The sequence below is a fragment of the Centroberyx affinis genome, unplaced genomic scaffold, assembly GCF_046629955.1.
Source record: "Centroberyx affinis isolate AG114_WGS23_722 - 3 ecotype Tasmania unplaced genomic scaffold, CSIRO-AGI_Caff_v1 ptg001803l_1, whole genome shotgun sequence".
In the NCBI taxonomy this organism is placed as follows: Eukaryota; Metazoa; Chordata; class Actinopteri; order Beryciformes; family Berycidae; genus Centroberyx; species Centroberyx affinis.
Genome location: NW_027280193.1, coordinates 25,703 through 51,975, shown reverse-complemented (window position 1 = coordinate 51,975; position 26,273 = coordinate 25,703). Strand labels below are relative to the sequence as shown.

The following is a 26,273-nucleotide window of genomic DNA, read 5'->3' as shown; positions in this document are numbered from 1 at the left end:
TCTTGTTAATAGAGTGTAAAGCTGTATGTAAATTTTGTCTGTGATTGACAACCCTCTCAAGTAACTCACCTCTGCTTGACCTGGATGATGAAAGACAGCAGCCCTGAAGTAGACAAGAAAAAATGATTAAGCTAATGATGTTGACTGATTATTGATTGTGCTCTTTGATTTCATTTCAGAATCATTTCATGACGACATTTGTGTGCTTTCATTTGTTTTGCATATTTGAATAGAGAACTGGGGGTCAATAACATTGAAGTTAAAGGGTTGAAAAGGACTAACTTTGCACTTAGCTCTGTTTAAAATACTCGTTAAGTAGTTAATTCTCTACAACATTGTATTTAGTTGACTGTAAACAACCGGCTGCGCCTTCACCTTACCTCGAAGCAACGAATAGTTTCACTTTGAGGCCTCCTGTTCAAGCCTCTGAGTGCACTTGTCCACTTTCGATTTCTAAACAGAAAAAATACCTCGTCAGTTTCTCAAAGATCACACGGCTCTGTTCTGCGGCCGTCCATTCCTCTTGACCTTTTAAACCGTCAATGCTGACACCATCTCGCCAGATGGCGGTAGTGAGCACCAAGGCCATTCTACAGTGACAGAAAAAAACAAACAACCACAAGAAAACCACAAAACCAAGATGGCGGTGCAGGAGACAGCTTCTCAACTCTCCATGGCTCTCAAAGTCCAAGAATATCCCACTCTGAAGGTAAAAAAAATATAGCAACTGACAGATGGTGAAATGCTAATGATCCTGTTGTTATCAAACTACACAATACGTTTGAGATAATTTGGAAAATCGTGATTATTAGTTGATAAGATAGCGAGTCCAGCGAACTTGACAGGGAGGCTAGCTGAACTAGCTTTGCCAAATAGCAGGCTAACTACATTTGAGAACGTTGCTAACGTCAGTTAACTAACGTTACCTGGCATTAGAAAACAATAGCAAAGATCAGTTGGCTCGCAGAGATTAGCTGTTGGCTAGTTAGCTGGCTACCTAGCTACCTTAAAGATAGCTATGTTAACCGTAGTCGAGTGCCACAGAGCTAGCGTTAAGCCTGTTAAAGCCAAGTTAGCCGTTTTGCATTAGACGTTATGCCATATAAGTTAACGTTAATGTTAGCTAACGTTAAATGACAGCTTGATTTGATTTCTTCATATTGTTGGAACGGACTGAACGGCAACAGGCAGCCCTGGACACTCAACAGTCTCTAAAAAAAGCTAACGTTAGCGTTATATCAAACATCAACATTGACACAACATGCCACGACATGGTTGCTCATCCCCTGACCAACCAGGCACGACGTCAAAGAAATGGCATGCAGACGTGGTTGGCCTGCTAGCTTGCGTTTGTATCTCCAACATAGCTAGGGCTAGCCATCGTACGTTAATTCGTCACACAAAATCAATAGCCTACCAAATATGTAACGTCAGGCATGCCAGTCCTAGCTATATCGTTTGGATTATTATGTTGATCGGTTGAAATCAGTGAGCCACGACTGGGGGTGATACGTATGCTGCCAGACAGGGAAGCAACCCTCCGAGTTAGCGCAGTGTCATCAAATTGCTCCTGCCTGCCTCTCTGCACTTCAAAATGGCCAGCGAGAGAATCCACTGCCTGCTGCCGCACACACGCACTGTACCTCCATTCCACATACTGCGACACCATTGTTAAAGACGAGTAGATTTTACGGGTTGTTTGCTGTGGTCAACCGTCATAGGAAGCGTCGTGATATAAGCAGGGGTGTGAGTAGCAATATAATGTGAGTTTTGTGTGGTTATTAATGGTGTAATGTCGTCATGATACGTGAATAACGTTTATTTCAGTGTTTGTGGTGATGCAAGGCTTTTCTATGTTCAGAAGGCCATTTGATAGCTGGCTATGGGTTTAGCATGTGTCTGCCTGTGCTTGGGTGCTGCAGTAAGGATGATGGTTCATGATGGGCACCATTTTGAAGCAATAGTGATTGGCAAAATTGGTATCAGTATGAATGAGGGTCCACAATTGGGGAAAAATAATTGTTGATAATATTTTGAATAATAAGGAATAAAAACATAATGGTAAAATGTTGTATGACACACATACTGGTGAAACTGCCCAACTACATTGCCTCAAAATATGTAAATTATGTATGTTACGGCCTTCTACTGTTCTACAGTGCTGCATTTACCACAAGCATTTTTAAAGGGAAGGTCAACCCTAGCATATAATTTAAGTCAGTCTTAATTTGTTGACACAAACGAGTTCCCAACATGAACAACTGATCCTGAAGACTGTCTTCAGTGGTTGACATCAGGTCAATATGGCAAGTGTTTTTTCAAACTTACTGGCACAAACACTGAAACTATCAGTATGTTTTGATGCTGGCACTTTGAGATGATGTGGTATTATTATTATTGAGTTATGGGCATTATTGTGGTGCGGGTCAAACCCTGTACATCTGTCCACCTTCTGTCCCGTAAACAGAGCTGCCTCCCTACAAAATAAAATTCAGTCTTTATTCATCATGAATAAAGACTGCTATTCATAATAGCAACACACTGTTGGCCTATCAAGTGCGCATAATAGGCCTAGATGTTTGCATGCTTTTCATTCATGATTTTATTACATTTCACTGAAAAGTGGCATATAAATTGGGTTTATATTACACATGGCAATATCATGCATAATTGATAAGTCATGTTTCGGAATTAAAGGGAATAATTTCTGTCTCTCAAAATGCACATTATCATAACAGATAGCCTGTGTTACAGCTGGGGCAAAAATCTGTGTGAGCCAACTTTGTTACATAAAACTTGATAGAAATTATCAACAAACTGTCACTTGACTCAACACTAATTCTACTCACTTGTCTGCATTTACAGGAAATTCTCTTCATAAAACACTGGGTGGGCTTTTTGCCACATCATGCCCTAACCACAGCCATCATTCTGGCCAGTGAGGCCATCATTTCACAACCTACAAATTATATTTTTGGTCAATGGCCAAGTGGGCCACTAAAAATCAATATTTACTTGCCCGGAGCTCTGAGAAAACATTGTTTGGCCAGCAGGTAAGTGGCAATGTCAAGCCCCGATCTTGATGCTGCCATCAAGAGACAAAATGCTGGAGACTGATTTTGTGGACCTGGAAAATAATTGCTTGAACTTTAACATTCACATGAGCTTTATTTAAATTTTTGTGTTAACAATTTTGAACCAGAAAAGATACCTTCATACCCAGAAAATCCTCCTGGGTAATGCCAGTTGCTTCCCCTCTTTTCTCTCTTGTGGGGCTGTACATTGGCAGATTCTGGGGCAGAATAAGCTCTTCTCTCTTGTTTCTGGCAACAGGACACTGTAGGTTTACTAATGCAATCACAGCTGTTCAGTGGCACTCAGTGAGATCACATTCTGGCCCTTTATTCTACAACATCAGAGCTGGCTTTCCCAAATTCCAGCCAAGCAAGAGGATTCTTTGTTCTATTGTGGAAGTCAATGTGTTGCCTAACACACTTGCATAATTTTCCTCTCATCTCTGATATTAACTTGGCTGTAACTTAAAAGAGAAAAATATCCTCTCACCGGATCAAAGCTCTCCTCTTGTATTTATGCAGTATTTCGCAGAGGAAACTACAAAGGTCACATGTACAGGCATCTGTCAAATCCTCTTGTGAGCACTGTTGTCCAAAGGAGAAAAGTACAGGCTTGTTTGGTTTGAAACAACTGGGAGATCACAGATAATGATCCTTAGATCTTGCTGAATACAGATATCAAACAGAGCCTACAGTTTCACAAGTCTCTGTGGTAAGGATGTGGTTCATGAATGCTCTCATGAAGCCTTACTTAACCGTGTGAACGAAGACTAGTGTTTGTGTTATTTGGCCTCTCTGTGGCATGGATGAGATTGTGAGAGAATTGACCATTTTGGATGTTGTGTATCTGATAGGGATATTGTAGTAATTGATCATTTGTAGTTTCGTGATTACTTTTGTTTGCTAGGTGTTGCAGGCGAAATGTACAAACCGAGTGCTCACTCTTAGTTTAGATTATATTCAGCACAGTTTTTTGTTGGTAAGCTAATCTTTTCTTTTTTTTTTTTAAATAATGCTGGAACATAGCTTTTATGTCTTTCCACCAAAACATAGTTTTGATCAGAAACTCTGGGCTGTGAAAGTCTGCAAAAGACAAATAAACCTCCACGTTTGAAATTCGATTGCGTGGCTCACAATGAAATAATTGATTAGTCAGAAGCTTTGTTTGTATCTGAATAAGAGTTTGTTACTGGGAATATTGTGGGAAACTTAAACAGCAATTTGTTCAATGGTTTAAGATGAACTGAATCTTGTTGAAGTAAGGCTGAATATTCAGTTTTGTACAGCACAAATTAGAGCTGTAGTACATTCTCATTAACGTAACACATGGTGAAATGAAATTTAGCAGTGATTAAATAATCTAATGCTAGCAGGAAAAACATGACTTCCGCAGTCCCAAACTGTAGGCCCCAGTCATCTGCTTCCTGCTTTCATTTGTTCCCGTTGAGCAGTTCTTGGGCTCGACTTGCTGCAGAATCTCAAGAAATGAGTCTTGTAATTAGTAGAGTAGTATGTTATGCATCAAAAGCAGTGGGGAGGGGAAATAATGAAACAGGCTGATAAAAGGCAGTTCACAGGGGATTATAGAGCATACTGCTGATGGTTGCTATCTCATTTCAACTGATGGTGACATATTTAGGAAAAATGTTGATCAAAGAAAAACCACAGTCTATTCTTTATTGTATTTGATAGGGAATTTTCTTTTTGTTATCCTGATTGACAATTAATCACTCTTGATTTCCTCTTCTAGCTTGTGTGTGTTTCTCTCTGTGTCCTCATGTGTTTTATATATTGCCCTACAAGACAAGAAATTGATACAAACTTCCTCTTTTGCTATGGACTAACCTGAATGCTCAATAGACCAGAGATAATTTTCATGTCCGTCTACGGCTCTAGTTCCCCTAGCAGGCTGTGAACAAGCATACCAAGATGCATGCTTTCTTTTTGCTAGTGCTAAACCTGAACGGCTGACACGCCGAGGCTAATACGCCGTGCCTCTGTCTTCGCAGGTTCCCTACGAGACTCTGAACAAGCGTTTCAGGGCGGCTCAGAAGAACATCGACCGGGAGACGAGTCACGTGACCATGGTGGTGGCGGAGCTGGAGAAGACGCTGAGCAGCTTCCCCGTGGTCGACTCTGTGGTGTCACTGCTGGACGGCGTGGTGGAGAAACTCAGCGCCCTGAAGAGGAAGGTCTGGGAGACACATTCACACACACTCCCACACGCTGTTTCACACACTCACTGGCTGGGCTTTCCCTTTCAACAACTTTTAAGAAGTGTTGTTTCACGTTATTTTATTTTTCCAAGTTTTGGTTTTTTGCATCGGTATCAAAGTCAAAACTTTGGTAATGTGATAACACTAACACAGACACATTGTTTCACACAATCATTGGTGGGGTTTTCCCTTCTAGATGGGCTTAGGCCTCGACACTGGTGGCAAGTTTTGCATAAGGATTCGGTTTTGAAGCTTCTCTAAGAAACCTCAATTTTTTATGCCATTATAACCCATTCAGAGGCTCTAAGCAAGACAAAGGCTTGCACTGTATACTCTGCATACAGTTGTCTTTATACACAGCGAAAATATACAATACATTCTGTCATTTACAAAAAGCATATTGGGGGGCCACCTGGGAGTTCAGTATTCGGGGAAAACCCTACAATCACATACACTCTGTCTACAGTAGTGAAAAAAAATGTATCCAGAGGTATTGAGCCACAGAAAATCCCTTTTCTAGAAACAAAATCTCCTTTCAGCTAGAGCCAGCTGTCAAAAGCCACATTATTCACCCCTAGTGAAAATAGCACCTCACTGTGGCTGTGGTTTGCTGCTTATGATATTGCTGTGGCCTTGGTGGATTGTGTTTGCCGGCGGTGGAATGCTGCCTGGCTGGTTCTTGTCTTTCTAACAAGAGGGAGTGAAGTTCAAAACACTTTTTTTCTCAGTGTTTTTCAGCAGCTACTCTGTCACATGTCCAGTCTGCATCTATGGTTTAAAGCTAGGTCGCGCTAGATGATTTTAATGGCAGTCGTAAACCCAGCTGGTCCATCCTGACATCAGGGTGAGTTGAGGCTGGGTGGGGCACTCAGAATCGATAGTTGCCGCAGATTATCCTGTAGTGTGAACGGTCTAAAGACTGCCCACTCCTGCCCTTTGTCCTGACAAAAATTTTTTCAAACACATTACACTGTCTGGCAGAGTATGATCAGGTTTGTGTAGGGTGAGGCAGTACAAGACTCACCAAAACTGAAATCTGAGAGTGACGCTGGCAACGTTAGAGTTTAGCTCAAGGGGGGAAGAAAAAGAGAAGTCACGGTTATTTGCGTAGATAGTTTACATCAGTCCCTACTCCACTTACCACTGTTCATAAGTTGCTATGCAATTCTATTTGGCGGGATAAATCTCAGATAAAGTGCCAACATGCATGGATCAATCCACATGCAATTACAGATTAAGTAAAAGAAGTCTCATACAAAATACTTCACAGTTCACATCACTGTTAACCTTGTAGTGTCACTCCAAAATACATTTGTAATGGAAATGTAGCTTCTGTACCATGGAGCAAGAAACGATAGAAGACCTATTTTGCAATTGTATTTACAGTGAACTGTTCTGAATGAATGGGAAAATGTTTTTGAATGACAGGTAGTGTGTGATCCCTCACCGATATGTGTGTGACGCCCATCTTTGTCCCGTTGCGTAGTGTGAACAGTTTCCTGACGGGACGGTAAGCAGACCAGTCGTTCAGTCAGATCTGCCCTCGTCAGGCAACATTTGTTGTAGTCTGACCTTTAGTGTGATGCGGCCAGGCTGCCTCCCTGTTTGTGCTGCACAAGACTGTAGCCTACAGTCTCTGTTTTGTAATTTGCTGGTTTAGCAGTCCTCAGTGGTGCAAAAGGTTTATTAATAATTTAAATCCTTATGCCTGTTCCAAAACTGTCCCTAGAGCAATACTTTTTTGATACCTTTCATTGAATGAAAGGTGAATGGAGGCATGTTTTAGAATTCATTTTCTCTCTCTCTCTCTCTCTCTCTCGCTATATACATCTTAGAGCTGCAACGATTAATCGATTAATCGATTAGTTGTCGACTATTAAATTAATCGCCAACTATTTTGATAAACGATTAATCGGAAAAATAAGTCAAAATTCTCTGATTCCAGCTTCTTACATGTGAATATTTTCTGGTTTCTTTCCTCTGAAGCTGAATATCTTTGGATTGTGGACAAAACAAGACATTTGAGGACGTCATCTTGGGCTTTGGGAAACACTGATCGACATTTTTCACCATTTTCTGACCTTTTATAGACCAAACAACTAATCGATTAATCGAGAAAATAATCGACAGATTAATCAACAATGAAAATAATCGTTAGTTGCAGCCCTAATACATCTATATCTATATCTGTAAATATATATATATCTTGTTTTCAGGCCTTTACGTTTCCTGGACATTGAACACCCATTCACTTCAACTTGCATTCCTGTTGCTGCTTCACGTGCTGCATGGTCAGCTTTTTATTTTTAATTCACTAACCTGTGTGTGTGTGTGTGTGTGTGTATGTCCTGTAGGCTGCTGAGTCCATCCAAGCAGAAGATGAGAGCGCCAAGCTGTGTAAGCGTCGCATCGAACACTTGAAGGAGCACAGCAGCGACCAGCCGGCCTCAGTCAACCTGTGGAAGAAGAAACGCATGGACCGCATGATGGTGGAGCATCTGCTGCGCTGCGGCTACTACAACACAGCTGTTAAACTGGCCAGACAGAGTGGTATAGAGGTAGGTGTGTGTGTGTGTGTGATCTTTGCAGAGTTGTCTTTAAATCAGTCAGATAACCCAGGAGGTTTTTGAGCTCAAAGCACAAAACAACTGCTTTGACACCAAGAAACACACATTTCAGTTATTCATCCTGATAAAAGCTATGATGACTGAAACATTGGTTTTATAATAAGTTTCTTCATTAACAGTTCACCAAGTGTTGCTGAATTTTATCTTTTGTTCGCTTTCCTACTTAATTCAAGCACCATGGGAGAACTGCCAGATTGTGTTTCCTTAATCTGTCTGTCCCAAATTTCACTTCAATATTTTTGGATTCACAGTTCCTCTAGTATGACATTTGAACATATTACTCCTCAGTTTCCCCTCAAATTAAATTGTCAACTTCCTCAATGATTATGAGGTGTATCTGTGATGCTTTATGGGTTAAATACTGCCCTCTCTCTCCATTACCACATTCTCTCTCCTGTGTTTATGTTAGGATCTGGTGAACATTGAGATGTTCCTGACAGCCAAGGAGGTGGAGGAGTCTCTGGAGAGGCAGGAGACGGCCACTTGCCTCGCCTGGTGCCATGACAACAAATCCCGCCTCCGCAAGATGAAGGTATGTTGTTAATGAGAATCAATGTTTTAGACCCATGAACCTGTGAGGTTTAAAGGTACTGACAAATACAGGAACAGGGTTGTTTTGTTTTATGGAAAGTAAGTCTCCCAATTTGTTTGGATTGTCAGAATAACTAAAAGACGATCATATGGACAAATGTGTATTTGATTTGTGCATTGCACGTTCCTGTTCTTTGTCAACAACAACTTTTGCCGCTCTGTGCTCCAACATGCTTATTCACTAGCAGAAGCTCCCAGCAATGCCCCAAGGTAACTAGTGTGAATACCAACTGTGTTTAGCAGACGCCTCAAATCTACAGACACTCAGCTTTTCAGGAATGAAGGAAACCTTATCTAACATTGATTTACACATATTTGTGACATTTCCAACTTATTATCAGTGGTTTGCTTTGGTCCCACAGGTTAGGAAATTAACTCCGGCCAACTGTCAACTGCTAGTAAATTTTGGCTGTGTCTGGGGAATTTTTTTTGTAACTCTACCAGCCATAGTGGCAGGGTATCATTTGGTTTTGGGAGATTTTTTCTGTTCCAAAAAATCCATTTGGTTAGTAAAGTGAAAGTCATTGGTAAGCTTTGGAGTCCACCAGCACTGTAGCCACTAGAAAAAAGAAATCAGTTTGCTGTCCCGGGTTCATGAAGGGTTTTCTCCAAATGCAAGACAGTGGTAGCTGTCAGTCCCAGTAACAAATAAAAAGCAAAATAGCAGATATGAGGATTTTGCAGCACTTCAATGGTGCATAAACTAACTTTTGTCTTGTTTTCTTTGCAGAGTTGTCTTGAGTTTAGTCTGAGAATCCAGGAGTTCATTGAGCTCATCAGACAAAACAAACGCATGGACGCTGTCAGGTAGGGGGCATAGAACCAACACACACACACACACACACAGTTTATTACCTAAATGAGGACATGTGTAAATGTAAATGTCTCACCTTTTAGAGCTGGTTCATACTTCATGTGTGGCTAGACATGTGGGAGCCGCAGACCTGCTGTCCATGTACCTTGGTGCTCATGCTGGCGTTTCTCATGACAACCTGAAAACTCCACATGCTAACACATTACCCACTGAACGTGTGTGTGTTTGTTTGTGTATCAGACATGCGAGGAAGCACTTCAGCCAGGCAGAGGGTGGACAGCTGGATGAGGTTCGGCAGGTGATGGGCATGCTGGCCTTTCCCTCAGACACACACATCTCCCCTTATAAGGTAAGCCCCCTGCTCTCGTGTGTGTATGTGAAATTTTGTGATAACTACTCATTCCCCTTTTACACACACAACCCAGGAATATTACAGAATGCTCATCTGGGTCTATACCGTGTGGGAGGCAATTCACACCAAGCCTCACACGTGGGAACGTCCCGTGTCACTACCATTCACACCTGGGACAGACCAGCGTACGCAGATATACTTCTCTATGGGCTGACACCTTAACATGTCATCAGATGTAGATGTGTTTACATTCTGTGTTCAACATGGTGGACAACATAGCGCTCCAGACTGTGGATGGGTCATAAAAAACAGATTTTCGCACAATCAGTGTTGACTTTTGTAATTTGTCCGTTAACATGTTTTTTTTAAATATTGAAATACATCATTAAAATAATTTTAACAGAGTGGAATTGGAGCTTATGCTGAGTAAGAGCTATAGTCATATACCAGCCACTAGAGGGCTTCTGTTAAGAAAACACCCTGCACTCTCTCTTGTGGTGTTTTGTACCCATCCTCTCGTTGCTGCTCTCAGTAGCAATTATGTCATTATCAAAGCCACACAAAAGCCCAGTGTTGGTAAAACTTAAGAAAGCCAAGTAAAATCTTGTTCAGTGTAAGATATGAGGAACAGAGTTGCCATACCATGGCAACATGACAACAGTGCAGAATCACTTCAACAAGCTGTTTCTGCAATAGAGGAAGACAAACTAAACCAAACTAGTATGACAACATTTGTGCCAGCTGTTTGGAAGTGTGACGGAAGCCAAATCTCTGCCCTCACTGCCAACATGATTGCTAAATATATGCAAATATTACCTTAGACAGCAGAAAGTGATGTAGGTGATTGTTTTTCACCTATAATCTGCTTTACGCCCATAATCTGCTTTAGGCTTTGTAATTTTTGCACATACCAAAAGGAATGCATATCCCTAATCTTGACCAGGGACATTTTAGGGCTCTAACATACTCCACGTAAGGAACGCATGCGCTAATGCGAGTACTCCGCCTACGCAAGCTGTTAGCTGACATAGCAAACGCGCGTAGACCGTGTCACTTGTCACTTGTTATAAATCGCTAATCCACAAGGGGAAGCAAAGCCAATGATGCTGGAGCGGGGTATTTAAAAATGGCTACCGTGGAGGAATTTGTGCTGCTATACATTCTCCATCACCGCAAAAAGAGAGCAATGAAAAGAAGATGGTACATACGTCTGACAGCCAGCTGTTCTTCCAAATCTGCCGCCACTGACATTTGTTTACACAGGAAATGACTTCTTCATTGGTAGTTCCTCCTTTTGTAGAGATTTTCATTTAGCGTCCCTACCTGACACGCATGATATTGCAGCAGATGTTTGCGTCGGGTTACAAATTTTTGCCCTACACATTTTGCTACGCAAGGACACGAGACACGTCCTGTGCGTTGCCCTTTGCGTTGTTGCATGCGTTCCTTGCATGGAGTATCTTAGAGCCCTTACGGGGTCAACTTTCTGAGGTCGAACCTTTCACACTGCTGGTTGACCCACATATTTCCTGCGTCTTTATTCTGCTTTAGGTGTAACACTCTGTCTCTCTTGTTCTCTCTCTGTTCCCTCAGGACCTTTTGGACCCAGCGCGCTGGAAGATGCTGATCCAGCAGTTCCGATATGACAACTACAGACTGCACCAGCTGGGAAACAACTCGGTCTTCACCATCACCCTGCAGGCTGGCCTCTCCGCCATCAAGACACCGTATCCTACCTTACTCTGTTTACAGATAGCGGCTTGCTTTCGCCTGTGTCATTTTACGTCTCCTCAGTTAAACTGTATGCTTTGTAAGGATTCAAAATATTTATTGCAATATAGGTCATTTAGTTTATTTATTGGCATGGTGGTAAAGCAAAGAAGCAAAGTGATTTAAAAACACAGTGAAAGATGATAAAAAAGAAAAGTTTGTGCAGGTGAGAGTAAAAAAACAAGGGGCTATTAAAACATCTCATGTCAAAACAAAAGAAGCAAAAAAACAACAAAAAAAGCCACATATTACAGGGTTTCCACGGGTCCTTAAAAAGTCTAAAATCCAATAATCTGAATTTTAGGCCTTAAAATGTCTTAAATACAATTTTGGCAGGTCTTAAAAATTGATTGGATTATGAAGTTAACGTTACTTTTATAAAGTTGCATTAACTTCAGTCTCGCTTTTAAATGTGTTTTTGGGAAAAATTTGTATTGATCACGCTGTAACAAAACTACAAAACGAAACCAACATGGAACCAATAACCACTAATGCAAACTGTGCCGCCCGGTCAGAATTTAGAGCACACCCAGCTGTGTCGCGATGTGTGTGGGCTAACGTTACTTTCATCTAAAATGGGCAAGTGCAAGTTCAACGAGATCTGGCTCGAGAACAGTGAATTTAGTGCTTGGTTGAAGCCGATTGAAAACACATTTGAAGCCCGCTGCACCTTGTGCAAGAAAACGCTGAAATTAGGAACGTTGGGTATAAAGGCATTAGAGTCGCATGTGATGTCTGAAAAACATAAAGCTGCCGTAAAAAGCCAGCAGCAAACGCCTGCCATCACCCAATATTCTGGTTTCACATCGGGAGCATCAAAGTCCGGCCCCAGCGTGACCCATGTAACTCCTGCAACTCCGGTAGCTCATTTACTTTGCAAGTAATTCTGGTACTCCAATTTTCCTTCATATCCTTCGTACTTTTTTTTGCCAGTATGGACGTGAAATAGCTTTTAAATTGCATTCATAATGGTCTTAAAAAGGTCTTAAAAAGTCTTAAATTTAACTTGTTGATACCTGTAGAAACCCTGTATTAGAACTGTGATTTTAGGTCTGAGCCAAGAAAGAATAATGAAAAAATAGGAAAACTACCATGCAGTATTGTCAACTGCAACAAAACACTATGCCACTGTTCATACTATGTTTAATTTCTAAAACTTCCATTATAATATGAATCATTGTCGTTATGTGAAGCAGAATCCCTTTAGAGTTTAGAGAGGCATATGTGGTAATGTCACCAGCAGGGGGAGTTTTTATTTTTTATCTTATTGCCTTGTATTCATTGTAGTATTGATCATAGACAGCACTTTGCAACACATTTAAATGATAGGATATATTATTACAAAGTTTGCTATGTTAACACAGGGCTGGATAGGAAGACTTGTATCAGAAGATGCATTTCATGCCGAGAGGTATTGCAGTGGCTAAGTCTGCTGCCTCTTGGATGCACGTGTGTGCTCCCACTGTCTAGGATAGAAAAAATGCTGGCTGCATGAAATGAAAAGAACTGAGATCCTTAATAACTTTTAACATTGAAAAATGACGTCCTCACTTTCCTTAACCTCTGTGCTCCAGTCAGTGCTACAAGGAGGATGGTACTTCTAAGAACCCGGACTGCCCAGTGTGCAGTAAGTCCCTGAACAAGTTGGCCCAGCCGCTACCCATGGCCCACTGCGCCAACTCCAGACTGGTCTGTAAGATCTCTGGGGAGGTCATGAATGAAAACAACCCCCCTATGATGCTGCCCAATGGATACGTCTATGGCTACAATGTGAGTTTTACAGCACAACATGAACTAGAGTGAGGAGTATTGGGTCTTTTTGCCAGTGTTACTGCTTTAAATTTGTTCAATATGGCAGCCAAAAAGACTCATGGAAATTTGTTTTCCTCTTCAATTCCCAATCTGTTTTTTTTTTCTCTTCCAGTCTCTTCTTTCCATCCGCCAAGATGACAAAGTGGTCTGCCCCAGAACCAAAGAAGTCTTCAACTTCTCTCAGGCTGAGAAGGTCTACATCATGTGATCGGTCAGATGACGCCTGCAGAGCATCGTCATGATTGGATATGGCCCCCTGTTCGTCACCTGTGACCTGGCCTAGTCAGAAAGCCGCCTGTGGAGCTGTGAATCACACCCCACCCCCCTCCCCCACACACACGCCCGACACACCCTACAATCCCCCCCCTCCCAGTACATGATTGAGCTGAAATCCGCTCAAGGACCCGGCCAACCACTGATCCTACCCCTACCCCCCTACCCCGCCCTTTCTGCCTCACAGAAACTGGTCTCTTCTCCTTTCAGGCTCTGTCTTAGATGTGGGTAGAAAGCAAGATGTTGTTTCGTCCCATCCATTCAAGCACACAGACTATCAACATCGTCATCTTACAGGCCCTCACTCTGAAGATCAGAGACTAGAGAAAAGAACTGAGGGGGAGAAAAAGTAGACGTTTGATTTTATTACAACAAACAAAAAAAAATGTGTTGAGGTGACTTGGACCTTTTCTTTTAACCGATAGAGTTACTTCTGTTCCTTTGGTAGTGTGTGGCAGGACTGTATTAATTCCAGTATTACTCCATTAACCAAATTAACAGTTAAAATCACAGCTTGGGCCTTTGTGTTTTTTCAGAACAAATATGGCTGACTGGTCACATGGTGGCATTTCAACCTATGATGCACGCAGTTGACATCCTTAGTTGTGTAGCCATGTTTTAGTTGTTTGGCTTTGTTGTGGGAGGGGGGAGGGGTGTTGGGATATGGGGAAGTTTCCCTTAAACTGGCCACCATTTTGCGTTTCATTCCCCCCCCCCTGACTGTGAAGCTGGAGCCGGTCGGTGTGGGCCGCAGTAGGCTCCTTTTTTAAATGTAAATACTAGATGAGAATTGATCATCCTCGTGTACAGATTCAGGGGTTTTGTTGACAAGTAATGATGATGATGATAAACCTTTGAAGAGGATTCCTCTGTGAACTGAACAAGTCTTCTCTTGGCATCTTGTGACCTATGGTATAGCCTACAGCATCCTGAAGTCAACTGACAATTTGGCATAACTTGTTCTCTTCTCTGGGGAAAGTGTTTAGGTTTGCTGATGAACTCGGTAATGTCAATTATGGTGTACCTACTACCATAACGATGCTTACGCAATACAATAGATTACCATCTCTGATGTTGTTTTTTAATGAACAAGTGGTCTTCCTTGGTTGTGTGTGAGGTTTGGCATTCTCATTTCTCTCCCTCAACCAACCGAAAAGAGTGCGTTCATTGTAGTGAACTTTGGATATTTATTCTGTTTAAAAAAGACAGAGTGATTGAAGTCGATCCAACATTTCCCGATGACTGTCTTTTAATTTCATACATATTTTTTCAACAATGAACATTACAATAAAGAGAAGGATTGTGCTGACATTTTTTTCTCAATTTTGTACTCTGCTGCTTATTTTAAAGCTGTTTGCGTCAACAACTCTCTGCAGGGTTTATTTAGTAAACGGGCAAGTAAGCCACAGTGAGCGAGCACATTGACTGCTTTAAAATCCTCCTTGGTCCCTTGCACCTGCCTGCCTTTTTGCTGCCATTTCAAAACCTATTAGGAGACAGGATAGAAAGCTTGACTGGCCTGTATTTGTTGTACCTGCCTTTTCTTACAAACCTGGAAGGAAAAGGTTAGCAGTTTTTGACTATCTGAATACATGCCTCATCCTTCCCTTTATGACTTTGACGAGATAAAGTCATGGGGATAGAGCAGGACACTCAAATGAAAAGAATGACAACTAATGCACAAATAACCCTTGAATCATGAATATAAAACCCTAAACACCCATACAAAGCAAACAAGAAATACTGTTCAGGGTCAAACTTTATCATCAGTCTTGTGGTCTACCATTTCTTCCATCTGTTGTTCATTAATAAACCAAAAGTTGCCTCTATTGTGTCCATCCATGGTTTAGAGCTGTATCTGTAAGGACACTGACTGTTCTGAATACTGACCATGCATGTTTGTGTTGGTAGAATAGATCAAGGGATTGTTTCATGAGCAAAATGCCTCATAAAGATTTCAGTGAAATTTGATTCCAGTCGTTCTTTCTTTGTATCCAACACCTTTGTGCTCTGTGGGTCGTTAATGTTCACCGTTGGCGCGTGCTCCACTGGGTGTGATCAGGCAGGACTGAACAGAAACACCCTGCCCATTCATTCTGTTGACATGGAAATGCTCCTGAGTGTTTTGTCTTTCACCCGAAGCCTCCACTCCACTCTCCACTTTCCACTTGGTGAAGAGGGCGGCATGCTGTGTAGGCCATTTTCTAGTTTAATGCATGGGGACAAAGATTTACATTGTTGCTGTTGACTTTCCCCCAAAGGATAATGTGGATTTCACAGCAATAAATGAGCAAGGCAAAAGAAATGACTGTTAATAACTATAGAGACTGATATTAATTAAATGTATTTCTTGGCCTCGATTGTAATTTTTAACACCTTGCTTTAGAAGAGGCAACATTTTTTACTTTATGTGGTATATACTGGCAAATATGGACAGCATTTTGCAGTAGGATTTATTAACACAAAAGTGGGCAGTGGTATTGTTTTCTATATGCAAAAGAAATTTCAGTGTAGAATTGTGGGAACAGCAGATGCACATTTATCTGTTTTCTTTTGTTCTGTTACCTTCTCACTCTGCGTTGGCCTAGACTATTCAAAAAAGAGACACCTCTCTAAGTAGTTGAATTTGAAATCCCTAAACCGGTTTAGAAGTAACTTGTGTGTGGTCCTCACAACCATGTGCACACCAACCATGGAGCTGCTGATGATGAAAGGTTGGAGGTTCGTTGTTGATACTGCTGGCACCTCCTGTCTCAATGCCCCCTTCCCCCCTCCAGCTATCTGATGCTAACAAGCATCTGTCTCTGGTGAGAGCCACTTATCCCATTCATACACAAATCAACCAGCTCACTGCCTTCTGCCACAGCCATTGTCTTATGGCCATGCTGCAGGCACAGGCTCTGCTGGGGGAAATAACCCCTATCAATGTACATCAGGGGTCAAACTAGGATTCTGCAGTTTCAGATCCCAGTGGAAAACATTTTAAGAATCTGTTGGCCAGGTAACTTCATACTATAACTTGATAGGTCACACTGCCCTTCATTTCTTTTCAATAAAACCTGAAATAGAATAGAATAAATCTTCATTCACATGGGGAGCCACCCTTCACCAAAGACAGCAGAGGTGACCAAGGTCCTACTCTGTGACATAAAAACACCTTTTCCAGTCATGAAACCTGGCGTCTGATGGGGGCGGGGGGCTTGAATCAGATTTCCAATTTAGTGTATTTTATCTAATTTAATCTATTTTGGCAGGGGTTCACAAGAGGTCTAATGCAAAATAGGCTACGTGGACATGTCAGTGCGAATTCAGTAATCTTTCCCTTACTAACTGAGCTTTAGTAACCCTAAAATAAATTTTAGAAGGATACTAATATCGCAGCAAACTATGCAATTTACAGGAAATCCCATAGGAATATTGCAGTGATACATAAACAGAGGACATAAATATGGCACGAAATACGATATGGTTACTGTAAACTCAATATTGATACTATACGCCCATTTCGGAATATTAATGTAATTTTTCGTTTAGCTTGCTCAATCGAAATTGAACAGACGATTACTGTGCATATTTTGGATGAAGAATGAAGAATAGCTACTCTGCTCAAGCGGAAGAGGTGTTGACGATTTTCTGTCGTCACACGTCGTCTGGTATAAATACAAGTTGCGTTCCTCCTCCCCCACCACCTTCCAGCTTAGCTGACTTTCGATCCGGTCGAGTAACGGTCAACTAATCTTTATTAAAAAAAATGACAGACCAACTTTGTAAACTTTTCGTCGGTGGACTGAACGTGGACACCGACGACGACGGGCTCCGCAAGCACTTCGAGCAGTTCGGTAAGCTCACCGACTGCGTCGTCGTCGTGAACAAGCAGCTTCAACGGTCTCGTTGTTTCGGCTTTGTAACCTACTCGACAGCCGAGGAGGCCGATGCAGCAATGGCGGCTAGGCCACATGTCGTCGACGGCACCACGGTCGAGCTGAAGAGAGCCGTGGCGAGAGAAGACGCCAACAAACCAGAGGCCCTTGCAAAGGTGAAGAAAATCTTCGTCGGGGGACTGAAAGACGACATTGAAGAGGAGCACATGACCGAGTATTTCTCCCAGTTCGGTGAAATCGAGAAGGCCGAAGTCATTTCAGAGAAGGAGGGCGGAAGGAAGAGGGGATTCGGCTTTGTCCACTTCACCGACAACGACTCGGCTGACAAGGCAGTTGTAATGAAGTTCCACACCGTCAAGGGACACAAGGTTGAGGTGAAGAAAGCCCTGACCAAGCAGGAGATGCAGGCAGCGAATAGGTCCGGTATGATGAGGGGAGGCAGAGGGGGGATGAGGGGCATGAGGGGAAATCAAAATGGCTTCGGCGGCAGAGGAGGGTACAACAGCTACGGCGGCAATGATGGCGGCTATGGCGGAGGCTACGGAGGTGGCTATGGCGGTGGTTATGGCGGAGGCTATGGAGGAGGAGGATATGGCGGGGGTTATGGAGGCGGCTACGGAGACCAGATGGGAGGTTATGGTGGCGGAAACGGCTACAGTGACTTCGGCAGTGGTTATGGCCAGCAGCCCTCTGGTTATGGCCCAATGAAAGGCCCTTCTGCCGGCTACGGTGCTCAGAGGAGCGCCGCTCCCTACACCCGAGGGGGTGGCGGCGGCGGAGGCGGTGGCTACCAGAGAGGGGGCTATGGCAGCGGCTACTAAATCCATCTGCAGCTATAAAGGACTATGAAAACGAAAATCTCCACACACCCTCAGCCATACCTCCAGATCTGGACGTCAAACTCAAATTCGGTAATGGGGCGTCTGCCGCAAAATCCAACCACGGCAGAAATGTGGACACTGTGAAACCCCCCCCAAATCATAATGAAGACCTCAAAAACCCAAACAGGTAGGAAGATCACTTCCCAGAAAACCTGATTTACACGAGCAGCAGTTGTTGCTGTACTACTAGGACACGTTCAAATAAAGAATATACAGTGAATCGTTTTATTTTATGTCCCGACGTCGAGGGCGTGTAGCTGTCGTTTATAGAGGTGGATATTATTATTTTTTTTATTTGCGTACGCCAGTTTTTTTGGAAACTTCGATGTAGGATTGTTTTGTTGGAATGGAATTATTTTTCCTCTTTGCATTTTAAGCAATTAGCTAGATTTTGTTTTCCTGGAGTAAAAATCGTGTGTTTTCAATGTATGGGGATGAGAACGCATGTGTTGTGGATTTGGATTTCTCAGCTATGTCACACTGATATACATACATTTGTATAATTATTCACTACGTAATAGTCATTTAGTAAAGGCGGGAAAGTGATACTGCAGTATCCAGGCAGTTTCCTTGTTCTTGCCCCATATGTTGTGTAAAATAGTGATTGAATTCCCACCACGCATAGACATAGTGTCCAGTTTATTTAAATATTGTTCATCTTTTCCATTTACTTGTAGCAATATCTCATGTATATTGTATACTTTCATGTCTGGAGATCAAAACTTACTACTATTGTTAAAAAACACTTGCATATGTATGTTCATTTTAAATAAAACGTTATACAAACTTAGCTTAGTTATTTTACTTATTTAACAAGGCTGCCTTAAGTTCCACAGGTTTTATAAGTGACTTTGACTTCATCTTGTTGAACATTAGTTATATGGCATCTTTCCCACTGTTACTCACTCCCCTTACTCCCAGGTGGGTGGAATTGACAACAGTTGTAGTCTACACACAGCCAATGCATGTAGGCTTTGCAGGGTTTTGCCTTGTTTTTAAAAGTAATTTGTGGACATTGTTCATCTCTAACCTTTTTGATTTTTTTCTTTCTTGAATACATATCTTTATGTGGACATGGGGGCTCTGATATTTATCTTTGATTATTCCTACATTTAGGTGTTCTTACTCGTATCCCAGTAGGCTATCCCAGCCAAAATAGCCGTAGCAGTTTGTTTATAGGCTACATCAGGACCCTGTTGATTACCTGGGGTCGATTGTGATAGGAGTCTGAAATATCTCTTTAGGATATCCACATCCAGCAAACTAGGTATGTAAATCAACCTGTCTTCACTATGTGTTGGTCAACCATGTATGGAATTTCTCTTGAGATGGTGCACAAGTGTACCATGTTTTATCTTAAAGGAACAACTTTTACTTTTCTGACTCATAGCTTTAAATGCGTCTCATTTAGCTAATATTAAAAAAAAAAGGGGGTTTCTACTCAATTTGGTCCTTTCTTAATGAAGTTTAAGTGGGTGGAGGGGGACCCAAGTTTTGTTCCACCATTAAATGAAATAATGGAACGATAAATTGGTGTCTCCTCCGGAAAACCTTCACCTGTCCAGTTTCTCATTCTGTTTCTCTCCCATCTCTCCTCCAGGTTGCTACGGTAACCTGGGCGCCAGGACATCACCCTGGTAATGATGGGGTGTGTGTCTCCACGCCGACGGGGGGACCGGAGAGATGGTCGTTCCTTCTCCCCCTCAGGTGATGTCAGATTCCAGGATGGATTCCCCAGTGTGATCAATGTGTACTATAAAGTGTTTTTCCAAGGTTTATATCTGAAAGGTCATACTACCGATGTGATGGTTTCACATTTTTGGGAACTATTTTTTCCGTTCATTAGCAAGATGACCTGTGCCTCTTGCTGTCCCTGACTATTTCCTGACTATTTTGATCAAACCTCTTGTAATTCAGTATGAGCTTTCAGACATAACGTATGCTTTTAGGTGAAGAGGAAAATCGGAGTCATTGATCTCAGAGGAATCAATGAGCAGCGGTGACAGTCAGTGATTGTCCCAGTGTATGTCCCCATTCAGTGGCCCAAACCAACTGAAATAAAATGGGGGCGATGGTCCAAATACTACAAGCTGTAGCCTCCTGTAATGTCACTTTCTCCACAATTTTGGGAAGTTGTTCAAAGTGGTCCAGGAGTATGTCGGACCTGCTTTTGCTCTTGTTAAAGTGAGCAAATCCAAAGGTAATTGCTCAGATCAGCATTTGCTACCATAGCAAGGCTTAAAATGCTCACTTTATATTCTTTCTATGCTATCATGTCTGTGTTGGCATAGGAACTGTGCTCCAGAGGAAATGGGCCTAAATCAAAGGATTTTATGGGCTTACATTGCTGGGCTTTCCACAAGCATCTTCACACCAGTGGCTTAAAATGGAGCTGAAGTAACATGAATTTTAAATGAACATTAGGAAAGGTTGGTGTGAAAATCTCTAATGATTATAGAGTACACTAAAGATGTTGTGAACAATTAAACTTATTTTTTAATGGGGTTTGTTTCCATGTTGATCGTCAAAGTTATGATTTAACTTGATGCTTTGGGACATCCAGCATGGCACAGTTGGTATAATCTGACGAAGAACTACTACTTGTATTCATGTGAAGCTTTGTATTGTGGTGTTGGCGGTGTGCATTTTACTACATTTTATTCTCTTTTACCCTTTTTTAGGATAGAAGGGCTTGACAGTTTCTGATCATCCCATAGTTTGGAGAAAGAGGAAACGCCTGACATGATGCTTTTTTTTATAAATCCAAAATAAATATTTTTATACAAAGAGACTTACTGTTGTGTTACTTTCAAACATTTGAAGAGAAGGATAATGTTGTAGCATGTTTCCATTGTAGTTCCCTGGTGATGGCTTTCATAAAGGAGTCAGAATAAGGATGAAACCGAAGGGTCGCACTAAAGATTTTCATTGTGGTGTTGGTGATTGTAAGACTGACTGGTTTTACAGGAGTGAGTCATAAGATGCAAAAGGAGCAGGAAGTTTCCACAGAACTGGTGATATAATTACTCATGTTTGAGTCACCTTGGTTGAAATCTTAAAAGGTTTTGAGTGCATTTTCAGCTTTTAGATGCAATATGTCATTCCCTTCAGTGCTTGTAACTTTCAATTTAACCAAGGGACATGGCAGGGCTGTCTTTCAAAAGTATAACAAGTGATTGAAAAGATGATTCTTGTATTGCTTGTATCCCCCCCACACACACTCCTACACTCCTGGAGAAGTTATATGATTTTACAATTGTATTTCCCAGGCCCGGAGAAGTTCTCAAACAGGTTTTATTTTAATTGAGTAATTAAACATTTTATTTGTAATGCTTACCCCCCTTCTCTGACTGGCTCTGAAACAGTCCAGATCTGCCTGTTGGAGGAAAATATTGTTGGTTGCTTTTTTGCTGACAATTAAAATATAATCCTTGATTTTAAAGTGGAAAAACTAATGCTTAAAGTTAGTGTAGTTGATGGTTACTTTTTAATTCAGTGTCATTAACATTTGGTTATGGAAATTTGAAGAGGGGTCATGGTGAAGTCAAGTTACGGTTAGTATTATGTAGTAGTACTATGTAGGAACCCTGTACATGGTTCCTCCATGGGTCTGAAAATGTATGGGGAAATTCTTTGGCAATTCCAAGTCTTCAGAAGTTTGGAAATGGTATAAAAAGTATGGAAAACAGTTGACTAAGAAGAATGAACATGACATGAAGGCCTAGAGAAAAGGGTTATACTTTGAAATTGAAACTGCAGAGGAACCTTGCGCATAGTGCAAGACGTTGAATGTCTTGAGTAATTCTGGTCAGTTAGCTGTTGTAATGAAACGATCAACTGAAATCTTACGCCCCGCGTTATGCAAGCTTTTAGACTGAGGGGTTACACCTGTGCGGTTGATGTTGACGAGCTGTCCTGCAGGTCGCTTGCGTGATCACTGTGTCATTTTGATGTGGCAAAAGTAAGTAGGATGCTATAACACTAAACTACTTAGTGTAATCCATTCCCATGTAGTCATTTAACATGTGGGCTATTCTGTAAAAGCAGTTTTCTTGGCAATCCGATATCATGTCTAATGCTGCCTTCAAGTGCTTGCCCTAAACGTCTCTTCCGGGGTCGGATCTCGTAAATATGACACTATCCCATGGCAGGTTTTCATTCCAGCCAAAGACCACACCAGGTGATATCACTGATAGGCCAACTTTTAACCAGAGACGGGGAGCTAATCAGTGAAATCACCTGGTGTAGTCTTTGGCTGGAATGAAAACCTGCAGGCTCACACATCATGGCACGTGGTTGCCTGTCCCTGCTGTATCAAGTGTTCAGTGACTGTTTTTTTTTTTTTAGAAACGAAGTGGCACTGTGCTACTTTTGCTGCTACAGCACAGCGAAATTGAGAAATGCGTATCAATTTATGTTTTATTAATTGATTAGCTGAATGTATACATCACTTTTGCCACAGCTCCCATGATGTTTCAGCTCCCCGTTTCTCCCTCAAGTCTCCTAAACTGTACATAACTACACGGGAATCAGAACAGTCTCTTTCCTGTCTACTCACCGACCTACTGTCTATGTGTTCAACTCATAATTAAGATATTTCCGATAGAAAATGAAGGCAGCATTAACTCGAATCGTTTGAACGTCAATGTGGGTGGAGGTAGTTTCGAGACAACCAATCAGCGCTAGCCACGTAGTCCTACGCAGGCTAGAGTCAAGCGGACGGCCCATACGTTTCTCCATTGAAGAAGAAGAGGGACCGAGCTTAGCAGTGTTCCTTTCTCAGTCCAAGTTCAATCATGACGAACCAACTTTGCAAGCTTTTTGTCGGGGGACTGAACGTGGAGACCACCGACGATGGCCTCCGCCAGCATTTTGAGCAGTTCGGTACGCTGACCGACTGCGTTGTGGTCCTGAACCAGCAACTGCAGCGCTCCCGCTGTTTCGGCTTTGTAACCTACTCGACAACCGAGGAGGCCGATGCAGCAATGGCCGCTAGGCCACATGTCGTAGATGGCAACAACGTGGAGGTGAAGAGGGCCGTGGCCCGAGAGGATGCTAACAAACCAGAAGCCCTGGCCAAAGTCAAGAAGATTTTCGTTGGCGGGTTGAAAGACGACATCGAGGCGGATCACCTGACAGAGTATTTCTCCCAGTACGGCATGGTGGAGAAGGTCGAAGTCATCTCCGACAAAGAGACCGGTAGGAAGAGAGGCTTCGGCTTTGTCTACTTCGAGGACAACGACTCTGCCGACAAAGCAGTGCTGATGAAATTCCACACCGTCAACGGACACAAAGTGGAGGTGAAGAAAGCTCTGACCAAGCAGGAGATGCAGGCGACCGGCGGCAGGGGAGGAAGAGGCCGCGGAGGAAGGTCTATGTCGTACAATGGCTATGGCGGCGGAAGAGGTGGAGGCTACGGAGGCTATGGCGGCAACTACGGCGGTGGTTACAACGATGGCGGGTATGGTGGAGGATACGGTAATGGCGGATACGGCCAGGGGGGATATGGTGGAGGCTACGGCCAGATGGGAGGATCATACGGCAACGGGTACAGTGACTTTGGGGGAGACTATGGACAGCAGTCCTCCGGTTACGGTGCCATGAAGACGGGCAACTACTCAAACAGGAGCGGGGCTCCTTACGCTAGAGGGGGCGGCGGCGGCGGTGGTGCATACGGCAGGGGTGGCGGATACAGTGGCTATTAAATAGCTTCCTTTTTGAGTTTTTGCAATGTTCATGGGGAAAAAAAAAATCTGATTACAATGAACTGAATTTACACACATATCACACACAGGCCCGGGTGGGGGTGGGGCGGTCTTTGTTGATTTCCAACGGAGGGAGCGGCGCCCATCACCCACACAAAATGAATGGGACTGTCCTGAATCCTCTCTGCCCCCACCCGGACCCCCATCTGTCCTCACACTCAACAGACATTACGGACTTTACTCCCAAGAATTAAACTTTGCTGAAATGTACTTTGTTATGTCTGGGGGGGGTTTACCTTATTTTATTTTGACATTAAGTAAAACCGTAATCATTGTCAGTCACTGCTTCAAAATTTAAGAATGGAGTTGTTTGTCTTTGCAAGCCAGCCAGATATGTCTGTTATTTTTGCATCATGAACTCAGGGTATCAGTGGAGTTGGTAGCAGTGTGAGACTTGGGTCTTGGTTGCTTGAGTTTCTTGATCTTAAAATTTCGTGACAAAGTATTATTTTCGAGAAATGTCACGGATTATTTTGATAACTGCATTTTTTTTTTTTTGTTAATTGTAAATTGACCTAATGACTTTTTTCCATTTTTTTCCCGTCCCACCCATGCTTTTGCTTATTAATACTTCGCAGTTGAGATAAAGATGTTTGTGGAATTCATGTTAAGTTCACCCCTATGTTTTACTCTTCCTGCTTTTATTATTAAAGTTTTTAATGTTTTGAAAATCAACATCTCTGATCTTGCATTCACTTAATTCTGGGTAAATTACTGGGGCTCATTTGAACAGTTTATGCTTTAAAGCAGCATTGGGTTTGTTGCTTTCTATCATTTGCACGGGTATTGTGCCTTTTTTTTTTTTTTTTTTACTTAGATTAACTTGCATTGAATGATTTATCTTAATTATCCATTAAATACAGCCATGTGGATTATAGTTGAATTCATAAAGGTACCACCAGGAGGGAGTATTGCTTCTAAATCGCCCCCCCATTTCCTCATCGGCCATTTTATACAGGCAGAAATTTACTTGCCAATGCTGTGGGAGGCAGAGACGGAGTGAGCGGAAGCGCTATTTAGGATCAGACTAGTTTTCTCGGCGGTTGCAGCTCCTTGTCTTCCCTGAACAGTCCCGTTTTCTTGACCTCGTTTCTTCTTCTCCATTATCGTCTTTTGTTTTTATACATTTTGGTGATGTCTGACATCCTGGAGTATAAAGAAAATCTAAAAGTAGTATGTTCAGGAAAGGGATTATCACACTTTTTCAAGGTGTCCCAATTAAATTTACTTCGACTAGGAACCCCAATCTGAGGAGCACGTGTATTATATATAAAAAAAATGTTAAGCATTGTTCCTTAATCAGAAGACATTCTTGCATGTTTTGTCAGCTCTAGTCGGTGAAAAAATGAAACTCCTGGAAGCTAACTAGGCCTACACCTCAAGAACCACGTGTTCTTGAGGAGGAGCTATTTTATTGGCCCAGATCATTGGCTTTTACATCGTTTTAATATAGTTAGCCCACCTAAGACATGCAGTTAATTGATCATAAGGTAAGATCTTAAAGATGAAACTCTTAATCATCCCCTTGGGGAAATGTGACCCTTGCAGCAGCAGATTGGACCAACAGAGATAAAATAACAGCTCTGGACTGGTTTTGTAGTTTTTACTATAAGAGCACCTGTCTTATGTTGATGCGATCACAGACAGCTAATGTTAACATTTTCATCCAATTAAACAAATTTAATTCCATTAACCAATTTACCTGCGTCGCTTGACTTGATCTTATCCAGTCATAACCTTCTTGAACTCACTGACATCTTTCCAAATCTAATCTCATAACTAATTAGTAATATTGGTATTGTTGGGATTAACTATAGTTTAATCTATTAAGAAAATCTGTTAGACAGTCTGAGCATAGTATGTATAGAGAGCGCATATAGTCAGTTTGTGTTTGAGGCTCATCGTCCCCGGAGTCCCTCCATCAGCTCGTAACCAAGCAACGGAGGATGAGGAAGAGGAGGTTACATTTCTTGCTTTTATGGTTCTGAACTATAATGGAGTTAAACAGAAACAGTGGCGATAATGCTGTTTGGTTCACCACACTTGTTTGACTTGTGTAGTGAAGCTTTTTGATTTATTTTTTTGACCGGATTAGAGTGAAGAATAGGTGTAGCAGGCAGCTGAGTAGAGGAAGAAACCAAGAGCTCTCACTCTGCCGCTATTTCTGGGTACAATAAACGCCCAGAGTCTGCTCTCCATGCATTGTCCTCTCATGTT

The 26,273-nt window shown here is 42.1% G+C and overlaps 3 protein-coding genes across 12 annotated transcripts; all 3 read left to right on the top strand.

Moving 5' to 3' along the window:
• The first annotated feature begins 616 nt into the window (after positions 1-616).
• On the top strand, positions 617-15,522 carry maea (macrophage erythroblast attacher, E3 ubiquitin ligase). Of its 4 annotated transcripts, none has more exons than XM_071529587.1 (9): positions 617-709; positions 5,084-5,266; positions 7,645-7,848; positions 8,327-8,449; positions 9,239-9,315; positions 9,563-9,671; positions 11,268-11,401; positions 13,019-13,214; positions 13,369-15,522. In XM_071529587.1, exons 1-9 carry the CDS (start codon positions 641-643, stop codon positions 13,462-13,464), a joined length of 1,191 nt encoding a protein of 396 aa, XP_071385688.1. In that variant the 5' UTR covers positions 617-640; the 3' UTR covers positions 13,465-15,522. The 4 variants fall into 4 exon arrangements, with proteins under 4 accessions (XP_071385688.1, XP_071385686.1, XP_071385684.1 ...); XM_071529584.1 differs by lacking the exon at positions 617-709 and adding an exon at positions 3,015-3,053; XM_071529585.1 differs by lacking the exon at positions 7,645-7,848 and having other exon boundaries at positions 635-709.
• Positions 15,523-17,234: 1,712 nt separating this feature from the next.
• LOC139652486 (heterogeneous nuclear ribonucleoprotein A0-like) lies at positions 17,235-21,082 on the top strand. Of its 7 annotated transcripts, none has more exons than XM_071529579.1 (4): positions 17,235-18,418; positions 19,408-19,558; positions 19,892-19,998; positions 20,973-21,082. In XM_071529579.1, exon 1 carries the CDS (start codon positions 17,281-17,283, stop codon positions 18,229-18,231), a length of 951 nt encoding a protein of 316 aa, XP_071385680.1. In that variant the 5' UTR covers positions 17,235-17,280; the 3' UTR covers positions 18,232-18,418; positions 19,408-19,558; positions 19,892-19,998; positions 20,973-21,082. The 7 variants fall into 7 exon arrangements, with proteins under 7 accessions (XP_071385680.1, XP_071385679.1, XP_071385678.1 ...); XM_071529578.1 differs by having other exon boundaries at positions 20,583-21,082; XM_071529577.1 differs by having other exon boundaries at positions 19,892-20,720.
• Positions 21,083-23,020: 1,938 nt separating this feature from the next.
• LOC139652489 (heterogeneous nuclear ribonucleoprotein A0-like) lies at positions 23,021-24,731 on the top strand. The gene has a single exon (XM_071529588.1). It carries the CDS (start codon positions 23,088-23,090, stop codon positions 23,994-23,996), a length of 909 nt encoding a protein of 302 aa, XP_071385689.1. The 5' UTR covers positions 23,021-23,087; the 3' UTR covers positions 23,997-24,731.
• Positions 24,732-26,273: the final 1,542 nt, after the last annotated feature.

What these genes read in the sequence shown, in the direction of transcription:
- LOC139652489 (XM_071529588.1), top strand. Translation starts at nt 23,088, where the DNA reads ATGACGAACCAACTTTGCAAGCTTTTTGTCGGGGGACTGAACGTGGAG.
- maea (XM_071529587.1), top strand. Translation starts at nt 641, where the DNA reads ATGGCGGTGCAGGAGACAGCTTCTCAACTCTCCATGGCTCTCAAAGTC. An exon ending in CCAGACAGAGTGGTATAGAG is followed by an intron (nt 7,849 to 8,326) that starts GTAGGTGTGTGT and finishes TGTTTATGTTAG; the next exon opens with GATCTGGTGAACATTGAGAT. An exon ending in CACACATCTCCCCTTATAAG is followed by an intron (nt 9,672 to 11,267) that starts GTAAGCCCCCTG and finishes CTGTTCCCTCAG; the next exon opens with GACCTTTTGGACCCAGCGCG.
- LOC139652486 (XM_071529580.1), top strand. Translation starts at nt 17,281, where the DNA reads ATGACAGACCAACTTTGTAAACTTTTCGTCGGTGGACTGAACGTGGAC.